At 44.7% G+C, this 20,413-nt stretch overlaps 1 protein-coding gene across 3 annotated transcripts in view; it reads left to right on the forward strand.

Annotated features, from left to right (window-relative positions):
- Positions 1–20,413, forward strand: part of ZNF236 (zinc finger protein 236) — a 1,086,161-nt gene that overhangs the window by 93,532 nt on the left and 972,216 nt on the right. For all 3 annotated transcript variants that reach the window (XM_069218833.1, XM_069218835.1, XM_069218834.1), the window contains exon 4: positions 11,444–11,622. In XM_069218833.1, coding sequence (XP_069074934.1) covers positions 11,444–11,622 — 179 coding nt within the window. The remainder of the gene's footprint in view (positions 1–11,443; positions 11,623–20,413) is intronic.

Below are 20,413 nucleotides of genomic sequence, written 5' to 3' on the forward strand. Positions count from 1 at the left end.
CTTCCCAGAGACAATTTGCAAGTTTCACAAACCTGTCCGTTTGTTGATACCACTCAATCGGCTTCTCTCTTACTTCATTTTCTGGCACGTTCATCAGGTCACAAGTTCCTTTGTCCATGGTCGAATGTCCTTGAAAGTTTCCATATTTTGTTGCAAAGCGTATAAACTTTATACTAAAGCAGCTAGCATGCGGATGAGAAAAACTAGCATTGTTGCAAAAACGAAAAAGAGAACAAATGCTGGGTCATGGCCCTTTTGCAAGTCAGCACACTGGAGAAACAGAAAAATATGCTTTAATATGAGAGCTACACAGCTAATTCTTCGACTCACGCTAACTTAAGGCTTATGGATTCTAATAAATGCAATCTTCGTACGTGTTAACATATTCAATTAATCATAATACAAGCAATAATTTCTTATAGTTGATATTAGTATATGCATACGATAATTCTCCACGTTTAAAATACGTTTCAATGAATAATATTAATGTAGCAATGTTGAGTATAAGCATTTCACATCTAAAATAGGTAATGTTTAGATTACGCTCTCTCACAAGTGTTTGATGTCCCATTAGGCAAAAACATCTGGGGATTGGGAAGATGTAGTGTTGGTTACATACATAAAACTCACGACTGACAAATTCCTTCAGACAATTGTGGACAACATATGCTCCATTTTATAGTGAGGAAAAATAGACCAATGTTGAGCAACTACTTACGTTCAATGTGTTATAAGAATTTGTAAACTCATTTGAGGGCCAAAAATGTACTTATATGTAAAAATAACAGAAGCACCCATATGTTACATTTAGAAACAAGGAGATACACTACTTACTTATGTCTTAAATTCTTAAATTGCACAACAGATGTGACAGTGGCCTCTCGAATGCCACATACCCATCCTCGCAGAACACCTTCCAGGAGATGACAACTTTGTAGATCTTTTCATCATTCACAAACTGAGCTCACTCAAGTGGAAACTAAGGCCCTGGATTCTCAAATGTTACTTGCCAAACTTGAAGTTCACCAGGCATACATCAGTTTGCTACCACCTGAAACACAAATGCAGAGCTTCACATCCAGGCTTCCACTCCCTCGTCCTAGTGGAATGGTCTGTGGATAGAACTTTCAGGAAAAGGCGCATGTTGTCTGCCTCTTCTACTGTTTCTGGCAGTGGTACAAAAAAATGTGGCAGTCGCTCATGACCTTGAATTTTGCTGCACCACCCTAGGCCCGAAAGGATAGATACTTCAGTTAGTTATGATGGTAATTCAGCCACTCTGCAAGTACATCAAGCTTCACCCAAACTTTATGACAATGCAGAATGGCCGAATTTACCATACCAATGATCAGTCATTCAGTCTAGTGATCTGTCTCCTGAAATCGTGAACTATTGTTATCTCCACTTTGTCAGACTGTGTTAGTATTCTTATGGAAGCAAAGTACTTGCGGCAGCGCCAATAAATTGTAGCTATTACTTCAAACAAAATAGTGGATTTTGTGCTAGAGGCCAATGGATCGACACAACATCGGACTGATGGGTTGTCAATAATGAATGATATAACCATCAACAATAATCAACATATTCAAAGATCTGAACATCAAACAATAACCACACCAGTTTATTAAGAAGATTTGTGAATTTTATTTCCCTATATTAACAATGCTAATGTCACGAAAAAACTCTCAAACACAAATGATAAGCATATAAAATCAATAATGGCTGAATAGAATGTCTTATATATCTGAGTTTAATCAAAGCAATTAAACAAATAATCTCAAGTAAAATAACACTGATTAATAACACTATTGGCAAGAAAGGTAAAGTATACATCAGGGCAAACAATCAAAATATGAATCATGAGCATGTGAAGATAAATTCCCTCACTAACCACAAATTAGCATTAACATGTTGGACTTCATGTGAAAAGAATTTAGAAACACAAATTTAGAAAAATCACACTAGCTCTGGTTATTATAAAAATAATAATTATTATTTATTATGCCGCAATTAAACTAGTTGCAGCTGGTACCTGCAAAACAAAAGAGACACATATATCAATGCAATTTCATATATTACCCATAGAACAACAACATGCAGACTACTTCAGCAAGGGGACACCATCAGGTAAGACTTCAGAGAATCTGGCCTATCAACAGCTAAACCTGCATCGCTAATATGACTTGAACTACCATTAATAAGAATAAGAATGACTTCAAGAAAATCCTACCCAGATCGTTATATTACATTTTTAAAAGTCTATGATTGGTCAGTACATGGTGGTGGTTTATGATTCTACCAATGACTATTTATTGGATAACCTAAAATACGTCAACGTCAATATTAACTAAGGCATAAACATAACAGTAACTTTGCCGCTTCCGTCTCATGTGTGACTCCATTGTTCCTTCGCGTCTAAACTTCTCTTCGCAGGAAGAAACTTTTGGATTGCAACATCTACTTCCATCCTCGAGGAAGAAACCTCGTATTAGTAACAGTTACAAACAATAGAACATTCAAACTCGTGTAATGACTTAATAAGTCTGACCTTGTAAGACACAATGCAGCAACCCACTAGGGGTAGCTATTTACACATTTATAAGCTATTAATTACACTCTTTTATATAAGCATTGAGCGACGGAAAATAATTACAATTTTAACTGAAGTTTTTTTAAGACAGAGAACAAAAATGAATTATGGTGACCATTTACAAAAGTCACCCGTTTTCTCATGTTAATTCATCAATGATTAGTACATTAGAAACTATTAAGAAATCATTCGAAAATTTGCACTCTTGCATACTCCAAAAGAGGAGTGTTCTATTCAGCAATGCAAACTGTAAATAATCCTCTGTGCATCCCCTCACTCCAATTCCATGATACACTGCATAAATTCTTTATTCTCTTACTGGGGCTGCACTTCTGTTCAAATTCATTTGTCGATATTAGCTGCTTACATAAAAAATAGTCCAGTTCTCTTTGGAAATTCTGTGTCTTGAAAACCTTCATTGAAGGGATGAGGAGACTGATCCTTTTGATCTCAGCTTTGTCTTTATAAGACTTATAGGTTTTCCTTTTGAAATACTGCACTCATGCTTACCTCAGGTGTTGGCATGGAATAATTCCTTGTGCAGAGATGGGATTAAGCAGCTGATATTAGTGGAAGAACCATTCACTCTCAAAGTCAAAGTGGTTTTGTGCACACATTCGCAATTCCTTCCAAAGATTGTGTCACCTTTTCACTGCAATGAAATCATTGAACTTTCTGCTTTCTTTCGAAACCCTTCATGAAGAGGAGAAAGGGAACAATATTCACTGGGAATCAAACAAGTTCTCAAACTACATAGCAACAACATCTCAGAAAATCTGTGTCTAAAAGGGACTGAACCTGTTTGATTGTGCAGTGTGTTCAGGTTTGTAAATCATGCACAAAATCCATTCTCAAAATCGAAAGTGAAAGTCTTGAAGTTAACAACTTGTAATATTCTGGTTTCAACTCTAGATAGCAAGAAGCCACTACAAAAGCTCCACTCTTGCATTCCCCCTTTTGTCAATTGTAGTCTGTATAGGCCTTGAAAAATCTACTTGCCCATTTGCTATGGCGAGTCAAATTTTATCAGGTCGAGCTTCTTTTAGCACTTACTCGTCCTGGTGAGTGAACTTAAGCTGCAAGGATCAGTTGTGCTGTTAATTCAGAAAGTAAATGAGCAATAAAGACGCCTTTAAATCTTGTTTTTATCTTGACACCTTTGCTGTCAGTTCAAGGATAGAGGTCAAATGTCAGTTTGTCTTTTTACTAATTGTTTCTCATCTTATCCTGGAAAATGGTGCTTACTTTTCTTTCTCATAATTCATTTAGAGGTTCTTGTTGAGTGAGCTGTCTGACAATCAATGTGAAACGAAAAGCTGTAAGATGTCAAATATTTTTTCTAACACAACATTTAGACAGCTTGTAAATGAATAGTACAAGTATTTCAAAATATGGCAGGCATTCCGAAATAAAAATTTTTTTTTTTGTAATTCATAAGTATGATGCAAACAAAGGTTTAAATAGGAGGAAAAGAAATCAGAACACTTTACTTGGTGATGCGCAAATGGCAAATATTTGCAGAAACTCTATTTCCAAACATTGTACATATATAGTTTTATCATTAAAACAACATGTCGGTGGGAAAAGTAGTGGACATTTAATTAGAAAATCTTCTGATTGCAAATAAGTGTGGTGCCACTTCATGTTTCAGGTTTGTATTTATTAAATGTGATAGATTACAAACATATTTTGAGAAACACTACTGCCCCGCCCTGATGACAATCCAGTTAATGAACTAAGAGGCAAGTCAGCGGTAATGTGTGTTCTATATGTGACTGGATTTGTATTATATATGGAGCAAAAGTTTAGTCTATTAAATAAAAAAAAAATGTGTGTTTCTGATGGATACAACCACCTGTGGATTCCTCACCTTATCAATTCTCCCAATGCACCAGCATTCAACGGAAATTTTCTTCCCAGCTCTGCACGTCGGCGAGGATGTCACAATTGCCCGACTCCACATGACTCCGTCTGACGTCATCGTGGCAATAAGAGGTCCTCGACGGTGTGCTGACGTTAGTTCCCTTTTTTCTGTGCCTTCGAAGCATAACGGTTTTCTCCTAGCTCTTGAGAAAGGCTGCTATTGTCAAAGGTGTTGATTGTTGTTACAATGTCTCCCCCTAGGAAATCCGGTTTTAAACCTTGTCAGGGGTGCGGGGGTCGCATGTCTGTGACCGATCCACACAATGATTGCCTGTGGTGCTTGAGTTCTGAGCACAACGTGGAGGAGTGTGGGTCCTGCCAGAAAATGAACCCGAAGGCGCTCAAGGACAGGGAAGCCAAATTATTTTTGGCCAAGGCAAAGAAGGATAGGAGTCATCGGAGGTCTTCTTCCGGAAAATCCTCGAAGTCGCACAAGAAACGGCATCGACATCATTCCCGGCATCATTCGGATAGAGGTTGGTCTCGGTCGAGGTCTCCATCTGGTCGGCGTCGTGCGACGTGGGAGGTGAGTCCGACGGTGACTCCACAGCAGAGTCCTCAGGCTTCTCCGGTGCTGTCAGTCTTCGAGGTGGTTGAGCCTCAGGGAAGTCCTTGCTTCTCACCTGGAGCGCAGTCGGATGTTCCGGATCCCGCACAGACGCCTCAGGAGGAGCAGCAGTATACTGCCTTCCCCACTCCGGGAGCGTATCCGGCGGCTTTTCTGAATGCAATGTTTAATATCTTTAAAACCATGGGTCCTGGTGGTGCACCGGCTGGTCCCACAGGTCCTTTGGCCTTTACATTGGGCGCTCCAGCTCTATACAAGCCGGCGCCATTTATGCCCTTTTATCCTGCGGAGGGTGTTGGTCCGGCGCCGATGGTATCGCTTGGAAGACCTTTGACGCTGATGTGTTCACCTGCTAGACCAGTGGAGCCAATGATGTCACCCCAGGTTCGATCAACGCCGGTGAAGCGACCCTGAGAGTCCACGGCGCCGATGGAGTAGGTTCTGGCGCCGGATGAATCCAGAGATCGGGGTGTGTCTGTTGGTCATCAGTCACACTTGAAGCCGATGTCGTTGACGAATTCCATGTCTACGCCGAGATTAGAGGCCAGATTAAGAACTAGGAGAAGAGCACTGAGGCTCTTAGAGGAGCAGGAATATCACAGGCAGCTCCTGGAGGAAGGAGAAATTGCTGAGCCCCTGAGGGACTATCAGGCCCTGGACTCGGCAAGTGGTTTAGACACTTCCCCTGAGTGAGATCTAGCCTCTCCAGGAGAATACACAGAAGAGGCGGTCTCTTTTCATTCGGTAGTACGAAAGACAGCAGAGTTCCTGGACCTCCGACTACCTGCTGCAGCGGTTAAGACCAGCATCTTGACTGAGGTCCTGCATCCTGCTTTAGCTGCTGCAGAACCACTATTTCCTTTTAACGATGCTCTTACGGAGCCCATTCTGGAAGTCTGGAAGAAGCATGCGACGTTGTCAGCTGTCAACAGAACAGTGGCAAGAAGGTACAGGGTGGCTCCGGGCGATCCAGGGATCCTCTCACAACATCCGACTCCAGAGAGTGTGGTGGTCCAGGCTTCTTGCTCCTCTCGTTCGGCTACAGGTTCCTTTCCTGCTACACCTTCAGATAGGGAGTCCAAGAGGATGGAAGAGGATGGAGCTGTCGGCCAAAAATACCTTTTCATCCTGCAGCACGGCCCACAAATCTGCCAATGAGACTTGTGTATTGGGCAGGTACATTAATGCCCTAATGGGCGCAGCTAAAACTGTGGTTCCTGATCTGCCTCTAGAACAGGGACTCCTGTCGGATGCGCAGGCTGCAGCTAGGCAAGTCATCCAGTCGGGCCTGGATACTACAGACTCTGTAGCCAGGGCGATGGACACTTCCATTGTCACCAGAAGGCATGCGTGGTTGAGATCTTCAGGATTCTCTACGGATGTCCAGACAACCCTTTTGGACCTACCTTTTGATGGGGACAAATTATTTGAAGCTAAAGCGGACTCTGCCTTAGAGCGTTTTAAGGAAAGCAGTGCTACTGCCACGTCCTTTGGCCTGCAGGCTTCCACTACCACCCCATTCAGGTCTTTTAGAAGGTTTAAGGGGTTTGGGAGAAAATCTTTCTTTTGTGGGAGACCTCAGTCGGCAGCCCAGCAGCCTTCAAGTCTGCCCTATAGGTCCTTTAGAGGGTGGGGTAGGGTTAGAACAAGAGGGTCCACCCAGCAGCACACTGTCTCCTCCTGCAGCAAGGAAAGCAGCCTTGGTTCTCTGCCCCTTATGTCTCATGCTTCCCCTGTAGGGAGAAGGTTATTTCATTTTCTCAGCGAGTGGGAGTTAGTCACATCGGACTCCTGATTATTGGATGGTGTCTATCGACTTACAGGGTGCTTACTTTCATATCCCTATTCTGAAGTCGCACAAGAAGTATCTCCGGTTCGTGGTAGGCTGGCAACACTACCAGTTTGCGGTCCTTCCTTTTGGTCTTACTTCAGCACCTCGAGTCTTCACGAAGGTGATGGCAGTGGTTGCAGCAAATCTCAGGAAGAAGGGAATATCGGTATTCTCTTACCTGGACAACTAATTGATCAAAGCCAAGTCTCCAGAGCTTGTGCTGCATCACCTGCAGATGACAACCCAGTTGTTGTTCGATCTGGGTTTTTCGGTAAACGTGCCCAAATCTCACCTGGAGCCCTCTCAGCGCCTTCTGTTCATAGGTGCAGTACTGGACACAATGTTGGATCGTGCCTTTCCTCCGCCTCAGCGGATTCAGGACATTCAGGCGTTGATTCCAATGTTTTTAAATGGAGCGGTTGTCCCAGTCGTCAAGGTCCTACGTCTGCTCGGTCTGTTAGCTTCTTGCATTCTGTTGGTCACTCATGCACGCTGGCACATGAGGGCTCTTCAGTGGTGCCTCCGCAGGCAGTGGTTTCAACACAAAGGGGATCTCGAGGAGTTGATAACGATCTCCAGAAATGCTGCGGCGGATCTACAATGGTGGGCTTTGGACGGCCATCTTTCACAAGGAAGGCTGTTTTCACTACCGCCTCCGGTGGCCACTGTCATAACGGATGCTTCCACTCTAGGGTGGGGGAAGCACATCTGGGGGACCTGGAGGTCAAAGGTCATTGGTCTCCAGTGGAACAGATGTTTCATATCAATATGTTGGAATTACCGGCGATATGTCTGGCTCTCAAGGCCTTACTCCCCTCCCTTTGCGGTCACTTGGTCCAAGTTCTGACGGACAACACTACCGCAATGTGGTACATCCACAAGCAGGGAGGAGTAGGGTCATACCTTCTCTGCAGAGAGGGTCTGCGGCTCTGGTCCTGGGCTCAGGACCATCGGATTTGCTTAGTAGCAAACCATCTGGCTGGAGTTCTAAACATGCATGCGGACAGTCTCAGTCGGCATTTCTCGGCCGATCACGATTGGCATCTTCATCCAGACCTGATCCATTACATCTTCCAGATGTGGGGGTTTCCTCAGGTAGACCTGTTTGCCACTCGGGAGAACGCGCACAACCTGTCGTTCTGCAGCCTCCAGTATCCGGTGCAAGGAGAGTTGGGGGACGTGTTTCAGATGTCCTGGAATGGCTAGTTGCTTTACCCGTTTCCCCCCATACCCTTGATTCCTCGGGTTCTGAGGAAGATTCTCCAAGACCGGGCCCAAGTTATCTTAATAGCTCCGGATTGGCCGAGAAGGGTGTGGTACACAGACCTTCTCCAACTCTCACTGTGCCCTCCGCTCCGCCTCCCTCACAGGGTAGACCTCCTCTCTGTCGCAGGGGCAGGTTCTACACCCCCACCTCCAGAGCCTGCACTTACATGCCTGGAGATTGAAGGGGGCAATCTGAATTCATTTTCTCTCCCGTCAGAGGTGGTGGATATTATTTTATAGGCCAGGCGACACTCCACCAAGACTGTCTATGCCGGTAGATGGGCAAAATTTGTTACTTGGTGTGGAGAGAGACAAATTGATCCCTTAAAGGCCCATTTATCTGATATTTAGCTTTTTGCACTTTCATTGACACAGAAGCATTGCGCAGTTGCAACGGTGAAAGGCTATTTATCAGCGCTGTCGGCTTTTCTTTGCCTTCCTGATCAGCCGTACTTATTTAAGTCCCCTATAGTTCTTAGGTTCCTTAAAGGGTTAACTAACAAGTTTCCTCCCAATCCGTTTGTTATGCCTCACTGGGATTTGAATTTAGTTCTCACTTTTCTGATGGGTTCACAGTTTGAACCTTTGCATTCTTGCACGTTAATGCTATTGGTTTTGAAGACGGTTTTCCTCACAGACATCACGTCTGCTAGGCGTGTGATTGAGCTACAGGCTCTTAGTGTAAAACCCCCTTTCACATCCTTTTTATGCAGACAAGATGGTGCTGAGAACCAGGGCGGCTTTCCTACCAAAGGTAGTTACTCCATTTCATATTGGGAAATCCATAACACTCTTGTCCTTTTACCCTCCTCCCCATCCATCGAAAGAGGAGGAGAGACTGCATCGACTTGACCCAAGGAGGGCTTTAAACTTTTATATTGAAAGGACCAGAGAGTTTTGAGTGGACGATCAACTCTTCATTGGCTATGTGGGGAAGAGGAAAGGAATGGCAGTCCACAAGAGAACACTGTCCAGGTGGGTCATTCTTTGTATTAAACCCTGTTATTCTTTGGCAAAGAAGGTTCCTCCTTTTGATATTGGGGACCATTACACCAGGGCTAAGTCTGCCACTTCAGCCTTGGCAAGAGGTGTCCCAATTGCTGAGATCTGTAAGGCCGCAACTTGGGCTTCCCTCCACACTTTCGCAAAGCATTATTGCTTGGATTCGGAAGTTAGGAGGGATGTCCATTTTGCATGTTCTGTGCTGCAGGATTTCTTGGTGTGACCATTCAGGCACCCGCCTCCGAGTGCGGTACTGCTTTGGGACTCTATTCATAAGGTGAGGAATCCACAGGTAGTTGTATCCATCAGCAGAACAAGTTACTTACCTTCGGGAACGCCTTTTCTGGTGGATACACTAGCTACCTGTGGATTCCTTACAGTACCACCCACCTCCCCGTTGCCGGTCTGGTCTTATCAAGATTTCTTTGGGTGTATATGTTTATTTGTTTTTGCTCTCTTTATTTGATTAAATATTATGTATTATATTTGATTGATGTGTGTATATATATTGAGTTTGTGAAGTCAGTGATCACCTGTTTGCCTCAAAGGCACGTAAATAATTGTGAAAACTGACATCAGCACGCCGGCGAGGACCTCTTATTGCCACAATGACGTCAGACGGAGTCGCGTGGAGTCTGGCAATTGTGACGTCCTCGTTGACGTGTAGAGCTGGGAAGAAAATATCCGTCGAATGCTGGCGCATTGGGAGAATTCATAAGGTGAGGAATCCACAGGTAGCTAGTGTATCCACCAGAAAAGGCGTTACCGAAGGTAAGTAACTTGTTCTTTTATACAGTAGACATGCTGAACTTGCGTAATTGAAGGCACTCTCATATATGATGAAGTAGAAAATGGCGGCCCAGAGAATTAAAATATTTCCCCAGCATCACATAATTTGAAACCAGTTTATGGTTTATGAGCAATATAATTAGGTCGAGTAGGTTATTAAAGTCACTAGACGTACTGGTCTAGTAACATTTTTATGATCTTTCAAGGCCTGGGTGTTACTATCAAAATGTTAAAATGTAGGCACCTCTATGATGTGTTGTGGGTCTTATCGGTCTCACTGAAGGTAGCTGTCTGCTTTAATGAGGGGAACCTTTTCTTAAGACGTATTAATAAGAAGGGGTTTCTGCATCTCAAAATAGTCAGTTTGTGAATTTTATTGTTTGGAGCTTGTGCATCTCGCTAAAGGTCTCTAGTACATCGAGTTGAGGTGCTTTTTGAATTTTTCTCATTGGGCCCGTGTTTCTCCTGTTCCTTTTAATGTAAAGTTAGGTAGAGGACTGACGGATGACCAGTTAGTCTTACTGCAAATCAGAGAAATGGCACCATTGTACAGTACTAAAATGCTGAATTTCATATGGTTTTCAGTCAACATGTGCAAGTAAGAATCCCAATTGGCAGACCTTCTAAGCCTCATTATAGTCACAATTCATATCACTACTGATTCCTAACAGCTTTTTGTAATTTATCAATACATTACTATGATTCTTTACCTAGTTACCGTTTCTTTCAGTAGCTAGTGCTAAACGTAAGCAACAGGTCTTGCTCAATATTTTTATTTCTGACAAAACATGACATGCAGAAGGCTGTTAGAAAATATTAGTTTTATTTGAGGGTGTTGTGTGAATCTGTATGTTTAGATTAATTTGACATAAAATGCATGCATGGTACTTTAGCATGTGTGCTAGTGGTTGGCTCTTTGAAACTGGAACCTAAGGACTGTACTGTTGGTAAATATTTTATAAGTATCAATTTGTGGACTGTTTATGGGGTGTGAATGTTGAGCTAGACCAGGAGTAACATACAGAAATATCAGAATTCAGAAATATCTCAGTTTGTACTTGCAGCTAGGCCAGTGTCTACTATTTGAATATTATTGTGAACTGCATGGGATAAATATGACTCTCTGTGAAAAATAATGCTCATATAACAGGCCTTGGCCTGTTTTATGCATTCCTATTATGTACTGCTGAATTTAACAACCAGATCATCAGCCATTTTTCCTTTCCACTTTTCAGCTGCATCCTCTTATTAATGGATTTTCTTTGTAGAATTTATTTAGTGAAAGCGTATTAATAAGATTAAATTAATTTTAAAAAAGGTTAAAATTAAACTATCTTCCATATCTTGCACAAAGCTCCTCTATCATCTACAAAATCATGTCAGATTTGCTAAATTTTGTACTGACTCTTTCACAGCCATGTTTTCTAATGTGAAGAAACCACTTTAAGAGAACAAATATCTTTTTTTTGTTCAGAGTCTTATATGTTGTGAGTGTGGTGATGAATTCAATTTACACAGTCAGCTGTCTGTGCACATGGAAGAACATCGGCAAGAAAATGTTGGGACTAAGGCACATTGTTGCAGTGTATGTAAGAAGTCATTTGTGTCTTACTCGCAAATGAAAGAACACTTGAAAACCCACTGTCAAATCAGGTAAGAACCAAACTGTTTACTACTTTATTCCATGTGGGATGTCCCTAAGTGCCCTTCTCTCACTGTAAGAAGTCTTTAACTCAAGTCTGCCGTGGAGGTGTTAAGTCAGATATTAAACCTTGTAACAGCTGGGCAGGAGCAAGTGGTTAGCACAATTATGGCATCCCCATCTTACCATCCCTCCTTCTGTAACACCTAAGTCATAGCGATATTGCACAGACGTGTTAGCTTGTCAGAATTTGCTGGTGGGGTAGCCTGAAGAAAGTTACATAGCCGTTGATGACTGTGGTTGGCAACCAACTTTCTACTTCACTCTTTACAAGATTTCTAAACAGAAAAATGATCAGCGGCAGACTGTGAATGTACTCATTTGTGGTTGATTTTTATTAAAATGTTTACATTGCTTTGGTGTGAATTTGGGAAAAAATGACTCAACCATGCCAGCAAGAATATGGAAAATCCATTGTGGTACAAACTGAAAATCCACCGGTGATGTCTTTTCGAGAGTTAAATTGTTTTGTGTTTTTGCATGATATGGCCATTTTTTCCCAATGTTCTTATTCCCTATCCCCAGTGCTTTCTAGTTAAATTATTGTTGACATGGTTAAAATATATGCTGTGGCGGTATTAAATCTATAAGCAACATTCCAGTGCAGTGTGTCCTGGTTTGCATGCACTTGACAATATCTGTCATAGCGCTTTGAAACTGGAACCTAATACGAAGAGCGGTGTGCCACAACAAAGACAACTTTGTTTTTTAAACGCCATATCCTCTTTTCCAGCACTTCAAATTTCGTATATTTTGCAGCAGTAAGTTTCAGTTCTAGTAAGGGCACTGACACGGGATTATGCTTTACTTTTTTCCTGAAGCAATATCAGCATTCACAGAAAATAAAAATTCATCCATCAAAAAAAAACTACTGGTAATCTTTGACAAAATGCTGAATATTTGAGCATCACCACCTCGAGCCATTATTTTTTTGCAGTTACAACAATCCTCTGAAATAACTCTTTTAGCACTACTCCTGTTTCTGTTTATTGCTTGAAAATAACAATAAAATCAAGCTTCAGGTCCATTCAGACATGTATATTGAAATAGCCAGCACTTCATTTTGCTCAAGGTGTGGAAGAAACATAACTTACAATAATAAATGTCGGCCTAAGATCCCGGTGTGATTATTATTAGCATGGGATAATCATTGCTTCTGTTTTGTTGATAAAATTGAAACTTTCTGCTGCGAAACCCAGGAAACGTTTGCGTTCTATCTAAATACTGGAGGCATTTATTATGCTTGTTAAAAGCTTCCTTATCACCAAAGATGCTGCATTCTTAATACGATTAAAACATAACCTTTTCTTTTTAAAGTAGACTACATTGACCATTGAACTGACCTCATACCACTTCATGGTATCTTCCATTGGGACACTTGATGAAAAGGAGTTATTTGCTATTGCTCCTCCAAGTGCCCCAATTGTGCTTGGGTGTATACCTGCTTCAGCCATGATGCATCTGATCTGTCAGACCAAATCAAAGCAGCTGTAAAAGAGGTACATTTTTATATAAGTAGTCTCCCACCTCATTCTAAAAGGCAAACAACTGAAACCCTTCACCTGTAAATCTCCTGCCTCAGTTTTCTGGGTAAGGCAGGTTCCTTGCTGAGATGTTATTTTTTTTAAGCATTCCAGGGAGTTATAGTGTAGCAGTGTCTGTAACGTGGCATTAATTGAACATGCGAACTGCACAACTTATCTTCCAAAAGGTGGAGAGTAGGTAGTCACTCCAGAGAGAACACTCTCCTATTTACTTTACTTGATGGCCTTGATTTAGCTATGAGGTAACAGAAGAGTAGACAGACAGACAAAACATGATGTGAGGAATGCATGCAATGAGTCAAACCACTGGCAATCGTGACCATGCCACCTCAGCGTGGACCCACCTGTATGCAAATCAGCCTTGACCCTGCTACTCATGGGAACAGTCCAGCCCAAACTGCCAGGCCAGATCCTATCCCGGACCAGAACACAAGCAACCAAGGACCAGATTCTCCTTGTAAAGGGCTTATCAGCCAAGTAGAGCTTGGGCTCAGTTCCAGTGGTACAGTGAGCACAGGTCCCACATCTGGGTATACCGTTACCTGTTAGGGTGGTACATCAGACACACAAAAGGTGATTCGATGAATGCTTGCAATTTGTCTAAACACTGACAATCGCTCAGAGTGGCATCCCATCCCATTTTTCTTTTGCTCACTATGCCACCTCTGTTTAGATCCAGCCATATGCAATCGGCCTTGACCCTGCTCCTCTTGGGAACAGTCAAGCCCGAACTGCCAGGACAGATCCTCAGCAGACTGGGACACAAGCAGCCTAGGACTGGTTTTGCCCTTATAAGGGCTCATGTGCCAGGTATAGCTTTGTTCCGGTGCGACATTGCTACCCCAAGTGATTGCCAGTAATTAGGCAAATTGCAAGGATTCCTCCCATCACGCACTTGATTTACCACTCTAACTGACCAGACATAGGTCTCATGCGCACTGTGCCGCTGGAAGTCTGTTTGGGCAGTTACTCACTTCTTGGTCAATTCTTTTGCTCGACCGTGCATATGATGCCTTGTTGGGTTTCTGGGTGGAGGGGGGGTGGAACCTAGTCTGAAGATGTGGGATGGATGATGTTTAAGGTGTTAGCCATTCATTCCAAATTCATTTTTTGGGTGAAACCTTGGGAGTTCAAGGAACTCTCATCATTCTCAAAATCAAAGACTAACTGGATATCTGAAGCCTCTGACTCTTCTGAATTGACTTGATTGTGATTCAAAGCTGAGGAATCAAACTCCTGCTGTGATTTCAAACCAAAGATCTAGGTGTTATATCATATTAAAGAGCTTTTTGCAGGTTCTGCAATTGAGTGAGGAGTGCAGCCGGTCAAGTAGCAGTCACAGCAATCACAAAGGCAATACACTCAGGGGCCCTGCTGGGCCCCTGCCCCATAACACCTTCGACAAATGAGTGACCTCCATCAAGTAAGCTCTCCCACAGTCTTCAACACCTCCATCAACACATCCACTATTCTGGAACCATGGGAACATGCAGCAGTCATGCACTCCTAAAGAAACCCACATCCGACCTGAGCAAACTCGCCAACTGCCAACCAATATCCCTCCTTCCTTACCCTGCTAAGGCCCTGGAGAAAAAGCCATCAACAAGCGCCTCTTCTACCACCTCCCCAAATACTGACTTCTTGTAATGCTATATGAATCTAACCACTGACTCAATATTTGACCATCGACTCCATTTTGAGCAAGTGATTCCATTTTGTGCCCTGCTGAAGTTGTAGGGCAGCGCAGGTGTTTTTCCATAGAGAACTTGTTTTTCTCTTTCTGAGAACAGGGTTGGAACATATAATGTGGGATGTGGACTCACAAGGTTAAGACTGTCTTATCAAAGGAATGTACAGCTCTGCCACAAAACAAGCATGGGAGCCTGGCCAACTCTTTTGCGTATTTCTGATGCAGATGAAGTACAGCCAGCGTCTAATTTCATAACTGAGGGGAGGGGGGTCTAGATTTCTTCCTTGACCTTGCTGTAAGGTATAAAAGATGGGGGAGGCTTGGTACTAAGACAGGAACTTGCCGGTGGAGCGACCGCGCTGCCTAAGAGTATTTAATCCCAATCGGTGGTCTCCTGCCTTGTCTTATCAAGTGTTCCCCAGTCTGGCTGGCGAGGATGATGTCCACCCCCATGGTGATGCATTTTAAATCTTGATTATTTAGCTTATGTATGCATGCTCTGTTGATATATTGCACATTTCTTTTAAGTCTTGACCACTTGATCTATGCATGTATCATTGTATATACACAAGTTCTCTTGCATTTGAGTTATATGTTTATTCTCATATATTTGTGTCACTTCTATTTGATATTTCAGAAGTGCCTTAATAAATTCATTATTTTAGACTGAGTGCTGCATTCTTTTGGCATTGTGTCCTCTTAGTTGTTTTTGTTATTTATTTATTTTTGCATTTAGAAAATAAGAACCATCAAACAGAGCAAAGTCCCGTTTACATACAGTATTCAGCTAACATAGTCTGCTAGGAGGCCTCATATGAATAACAACCATGACCAGGCATCAAAATAATCAATAGGATAGAGTGGTCCCCTACATGAGTGCCTCAGTCCTGTGGCACAAGCGAATGTTAGAAACAGAGTCTGGAAGGGGAGGGGGAAGAGGAAAGAGAGGAAAGAAGGGAAAGGAAGCAGTGCTCCCATCATATCGCCCATAGAAGAGGGGCCGACATCCTGGTGCCTCAGAAAGGAATACAGCCACAGCTGGATACTCAAGGAGATGCATGAAAAGCTTGTAGTCTCCTTGTGCGCGGGCCGCAAGGAATTCTGTCAAGGGGGCCCCATATATCCCGCAGGCGGGAGCCCTCCGGCATCTATTCCCAGTAGATCGCCAGCTGCTCCTGGCAGTACGCAGCGTCTTTCAACCATTCATCACATCGGAGTATCCGTTTCCGTCCCCGACACATCACCACCCAGCGCTTAGCCAGCAGCAGCATCAATCCCACCAACCGTCTGGATGTAGAGGGGATCTGTTCCACGTATCACAGAAGTGCCACCTCAGGAGTATGCGGCAACACAAGCCCAGTCATCTCTTCAGGCGCATGCAGTACCTCAGACAGTAACCTCGCAGCGCCCCACAGTCCCACGCCAAACAGAAAGTCTGGCTCCAAGGCAGAACAATGTTCAAATCTAGCATCCGCTCTAAGGCCCATTCTCTTCAGTCGACTAGACGTATAATACAGACGATGTGGGAAGTTAAAATGTATAAGGTGCAGCCTGTAATTAGGGGAATGCTCCTGCATCTGTGCGCAGCAGTAACACCTCTTCTTCCCCAGAATGGGCGTGCCCAAATCCGCCTCCCAGTGCACCCTAGGTTTGGACTCAGCAAAAGGTTCCGTAGTCTGCAGACAAACAGACTTGAGATGAGTTGGCAGGTGGGTGGACGGCACCTTGTATATCAATTCCAGCACTCAACACAGCAGGGGCTCCGCGGGAAAGCAGGAGTACCACGCCCGCAACAAGGCCTGAATCCTAAAATGAAAATTGATAAATTGCAGTATCACAGAGGGCTCCCAGCGATGTCTCCAAGGAAACAAACGTTCTACGCCAGAAACCAAGACCCCAAAGTGGTCATATTTAACTCCCGGAGGCGTTCAGATATCCGTCCATCTTCCAAAAGGGAAAGGCCCACCACATCGTGCACCGACATGAAGGCTCAAACGCCTCGCGCATCGCAGCCTACCTTAGCAAGCTCACCCAAGCCCATGCTGAACACGCTACGGTGTCCACACCTCGACGACGGGGCCTAGGCGGCCGGCCAACCACCCCATCCAATCTGTCCGGCCATACTGAGTCATGTTCAGGAGCTAGGTGCGGCAAATAATGTATGTGTTGCAGCCAAAAATACACAAAGTGGGCCTACGCACAGTAATAATAAAGTTCAAGATCCAGGGCCGCGGGGCCACAAGACCTCCCTGCTCGAACGGTAGAGTCAGAGTCTCCCATGAAATTCTGGGCTGTTTCTGCGCCCACGCAAGTGCCACAAGCGAAGATCTAAGCTGCTTCAAGAAACCAGTTGTAAGAACAAGAGGTAAGTTAACAAGGAGATACAAGAATTTAGGCAGAACCACAATCTTTGCTATCTCAATGCGTCCGGTCAGCGAGAGTGGCAGCAAGCGCCAGAATGCCACCTTATCCCCCAGCCACGCAATTGCTGCGCCTTAATTAGCCTACCACAGCTCATCCAGCTTCCAACTCAGCCAAATACCCAGATAACGCACCGGCCCGTCCGCCCAACACAGGGGGTAGCCAGAGTGACACTGCACAGTAGCATAAGATAAAGGCAGCACCACCAATTTAGACCAGTTAATCGTAATCCCGGAGATCCAGCCAAATTGAACTACCTCATCCAGCAAAACATCGAGGTGTAACTGCGTTTCATGGACATACAATGGGATGTTGTTTGCATACAGAGAAATTAGAATAGGGCGCTGTCGGAACGCCATCCCCCTATGATTATGGTACTGTCGCAGATGTGCGCACAAGGGGTTCCATCGCCACTGCAAAAAGTAGCAGTGAGAGGGGGTCAACCTTGATGAGTGCCCTTAGCAACCGGAAAAGAGTCCGACAACATCCTGTTGATTCTCAATTAAGCAGTCGGCTTGGAGTACAGCAGATGGATCACTTGAATGAATCTGGAGCTAAGACCCACTCTTGCAAGTAGGGTGAACATGTACGACCAAGCCAGCAAGTCGAACGCCTTTGTGGCATCTAAAAAGACCGCCGCTGTGCGATCCTCAGGTCCGATCATATGAGAAATCGCGAAAAAGGTACAAGATTATACAATGTCGAGCATCCTGGCACAAAGACAGATTATTCCGGTAGTACCAAGGATGGAAGCAGGGGCTGCAGACGTACCGCAATGAGTTTTGCCAGGATCTTATTGTCTATATTTATAAGTGAAAGTGGCCTATAAGAGTTGCAACTACTGGGGTCCTTCCCGGGTTTTAAAATCGTCACTATAGGAGCCTCCCACAACGAAGCCTGGAGGATGCCGCTTTCGAGCACTTCAGGGTAAACCTCAAGAAGGGGTGGTACTAGGATATCTGCATACTCCTTATAGAAGGCAGGCGTCAAGCCATCCAGTTCCGGGACCTTATCTCTTGGTAAACTACGTATAGCCTGAACCACATCCTCCACGAGAAAGGAGCGTCAAGATACTGTCTGTGGGAGTTTTCAAGCCAAAGCAAGCTAATCTCCTCAAAGTAATTAATAGCATACAGGTCCGAGAAAGTCAGACATGACCCGCTGAACCTCTGCCGTTCCAGTCTGAAGCATCCTCGCCGCGTCATTCAGTTCTACTATATAATTCTCAGCCCACAGCTTACGAAGCATGGCTGCTAATGTCTTTCCAGCCCGCTCACCTTCACCCTAGTGCCGCGCTTTCTCCTCTTTGCCCAGGAAGCACACGTCACGAAGCACCGCCTCGTCATAGCGGGTCAGCGCCTCCGTAAATTCAGCCAAAAGGCCTGCAGACCAGTCAGAAGCCAAACGCCTCTCCAAGTCAAGTCGCGCCTCCAGGTCCGCCAACTCACATCTAAGTGCCCTCAGCACCCCATGTTGCTTGGCAAGACAGATTCCGCGGACCACAACCTTAAAGGCTTCCCAGAGGGTGCCCGCCGAGGACACCGAACCCTGATTGATCTCAAAGTAGTCCACAACAGCAGGTACGGATTTCCTCCTGGAAGACACGATTTCTCAGCGCCCCACAAGGCAACCACCACAAAAACGCTCGACCGGGACTCCCGGACACATGTAGCTCCAGCAAGACTGGGGAATGATCTGATAAAGTGCGAGCCGTATGCTCAATTGACTTTGTCCAGAGTTCCACATCTCCGTATCTATTCTAGACCAGCTGCCATGTGCATAATTAACACACATGCCCTGCCTATCCCCACCGTGCCTGGCCCTCCACAGTTCCACCAGAGCGCCATCAGCCATGATGTGCGCCAGTGCCCTCGCAGCCGCTACCTGTTGACGTCTGGCCCGGCTCACACGATCCACCTCTGGGTCCAAGACCACATTGAAATCGCCACCCCATAATATAGAACCAGGGCCTAGGGAACGAATCAAGCGCCAAACTTCCCCAAAGAACTGAGGGTCGTCATAGATGGATATCAAGCAGAACGGCCTATCATACAAAGTGCCCCTCAGCATGACATATCGACTTTATGGACCCACTAGCACCCTACCTGTGCGCCATGGCAGTCCCTTCCTAATCAAAATCACCACACCTCACGCATAGCCCGAGTACATCGCATGTAACTCTCGCCAATCCAGCCAGCCTTCACACTTGTTTTTTGTTCCCTCTACCAAGTGAGTCTCCAGCATACATATATCAGTCCTGTGGCTCTGCATATGGGCCGCCAGCAATCTTATCTTGCGTCCATCATTCAGCCCCCTGACATTCCAAGTGAGGCATCTAACAACCGCCGCGCTTGTATTTACCATCCCAACAGCCGCCCAATCGAATGCCGTCCCCAGCCATCCTACATAAAGCAACAGCTGCTAAGGAAGGGGAAAGAGAGAAAAGGCAAAAAGAACAGCACCAACAACCTCAACAACAAATAGTGCATGTCTCGACCCACGCTGGCCCCCCAATCGGGCCAGCTCATTAAGCCCACCCACACCCAAACTCATAACCCATTGCAAAACAGCAAACGTCTTACTTGGATTCATCCAGCGGGGCATCAGCAAGGCCATCCGGTAACTGCCTCGATTGGGGTGGATGGCAGGAACATCAGGATACCGTCCGTAGCCCAGGACCGGCCACTTCAGAGCCAGCCCAAGTTAAACCTATTCCAATTCCAACCCACAAGCAAAGGGGCCATTGCGATCCTCAGCAACAGAACAGAGTTGAATCATTATTGCTTCCATCAGAGATCTCATCACCTGCCCCATCTGCCTGTGCGCAAGCTGAAGGTGCTTTTTTTGGAATCATCTTGATGTATTTGGCTGCCTGCGTAATCCATAAAGAAATGCAGCTTTCCCTTGTGTAGTATACGCAGCTTGGCAGGAGAAATGAGAGAGAACTTGGCGTCTGTCTGACTCAAGGTGCGATTGCCCAGAAGAAACTGGCTGCGGGCAGCTTGCACCCCGGGAGTATGGTCTGGAAAAATGCTGAACTTGTTGCATATATCACTGGGCGACGCTCCCAAGCCAGCCAAAGTATTG

The sequence above is a fragment of the Pleurodeles waltl genome, chromosome 2_1 (genome assembly GCF_031143425.1).
Source record: "Pleurodeles waltl isolate 20211129_DDA chromosome 2_1, aPleWal1.hap1.20221129, whole genome shotgun sequence".
In the NCBI taxonomy this organism is placed as follows: domain Eukaryota; kingdom Metazoa; phylum Chordata; class Amphibia; order Caudata; family Salamandridae; genus Pleurodeles; species Pleurodeles waltl.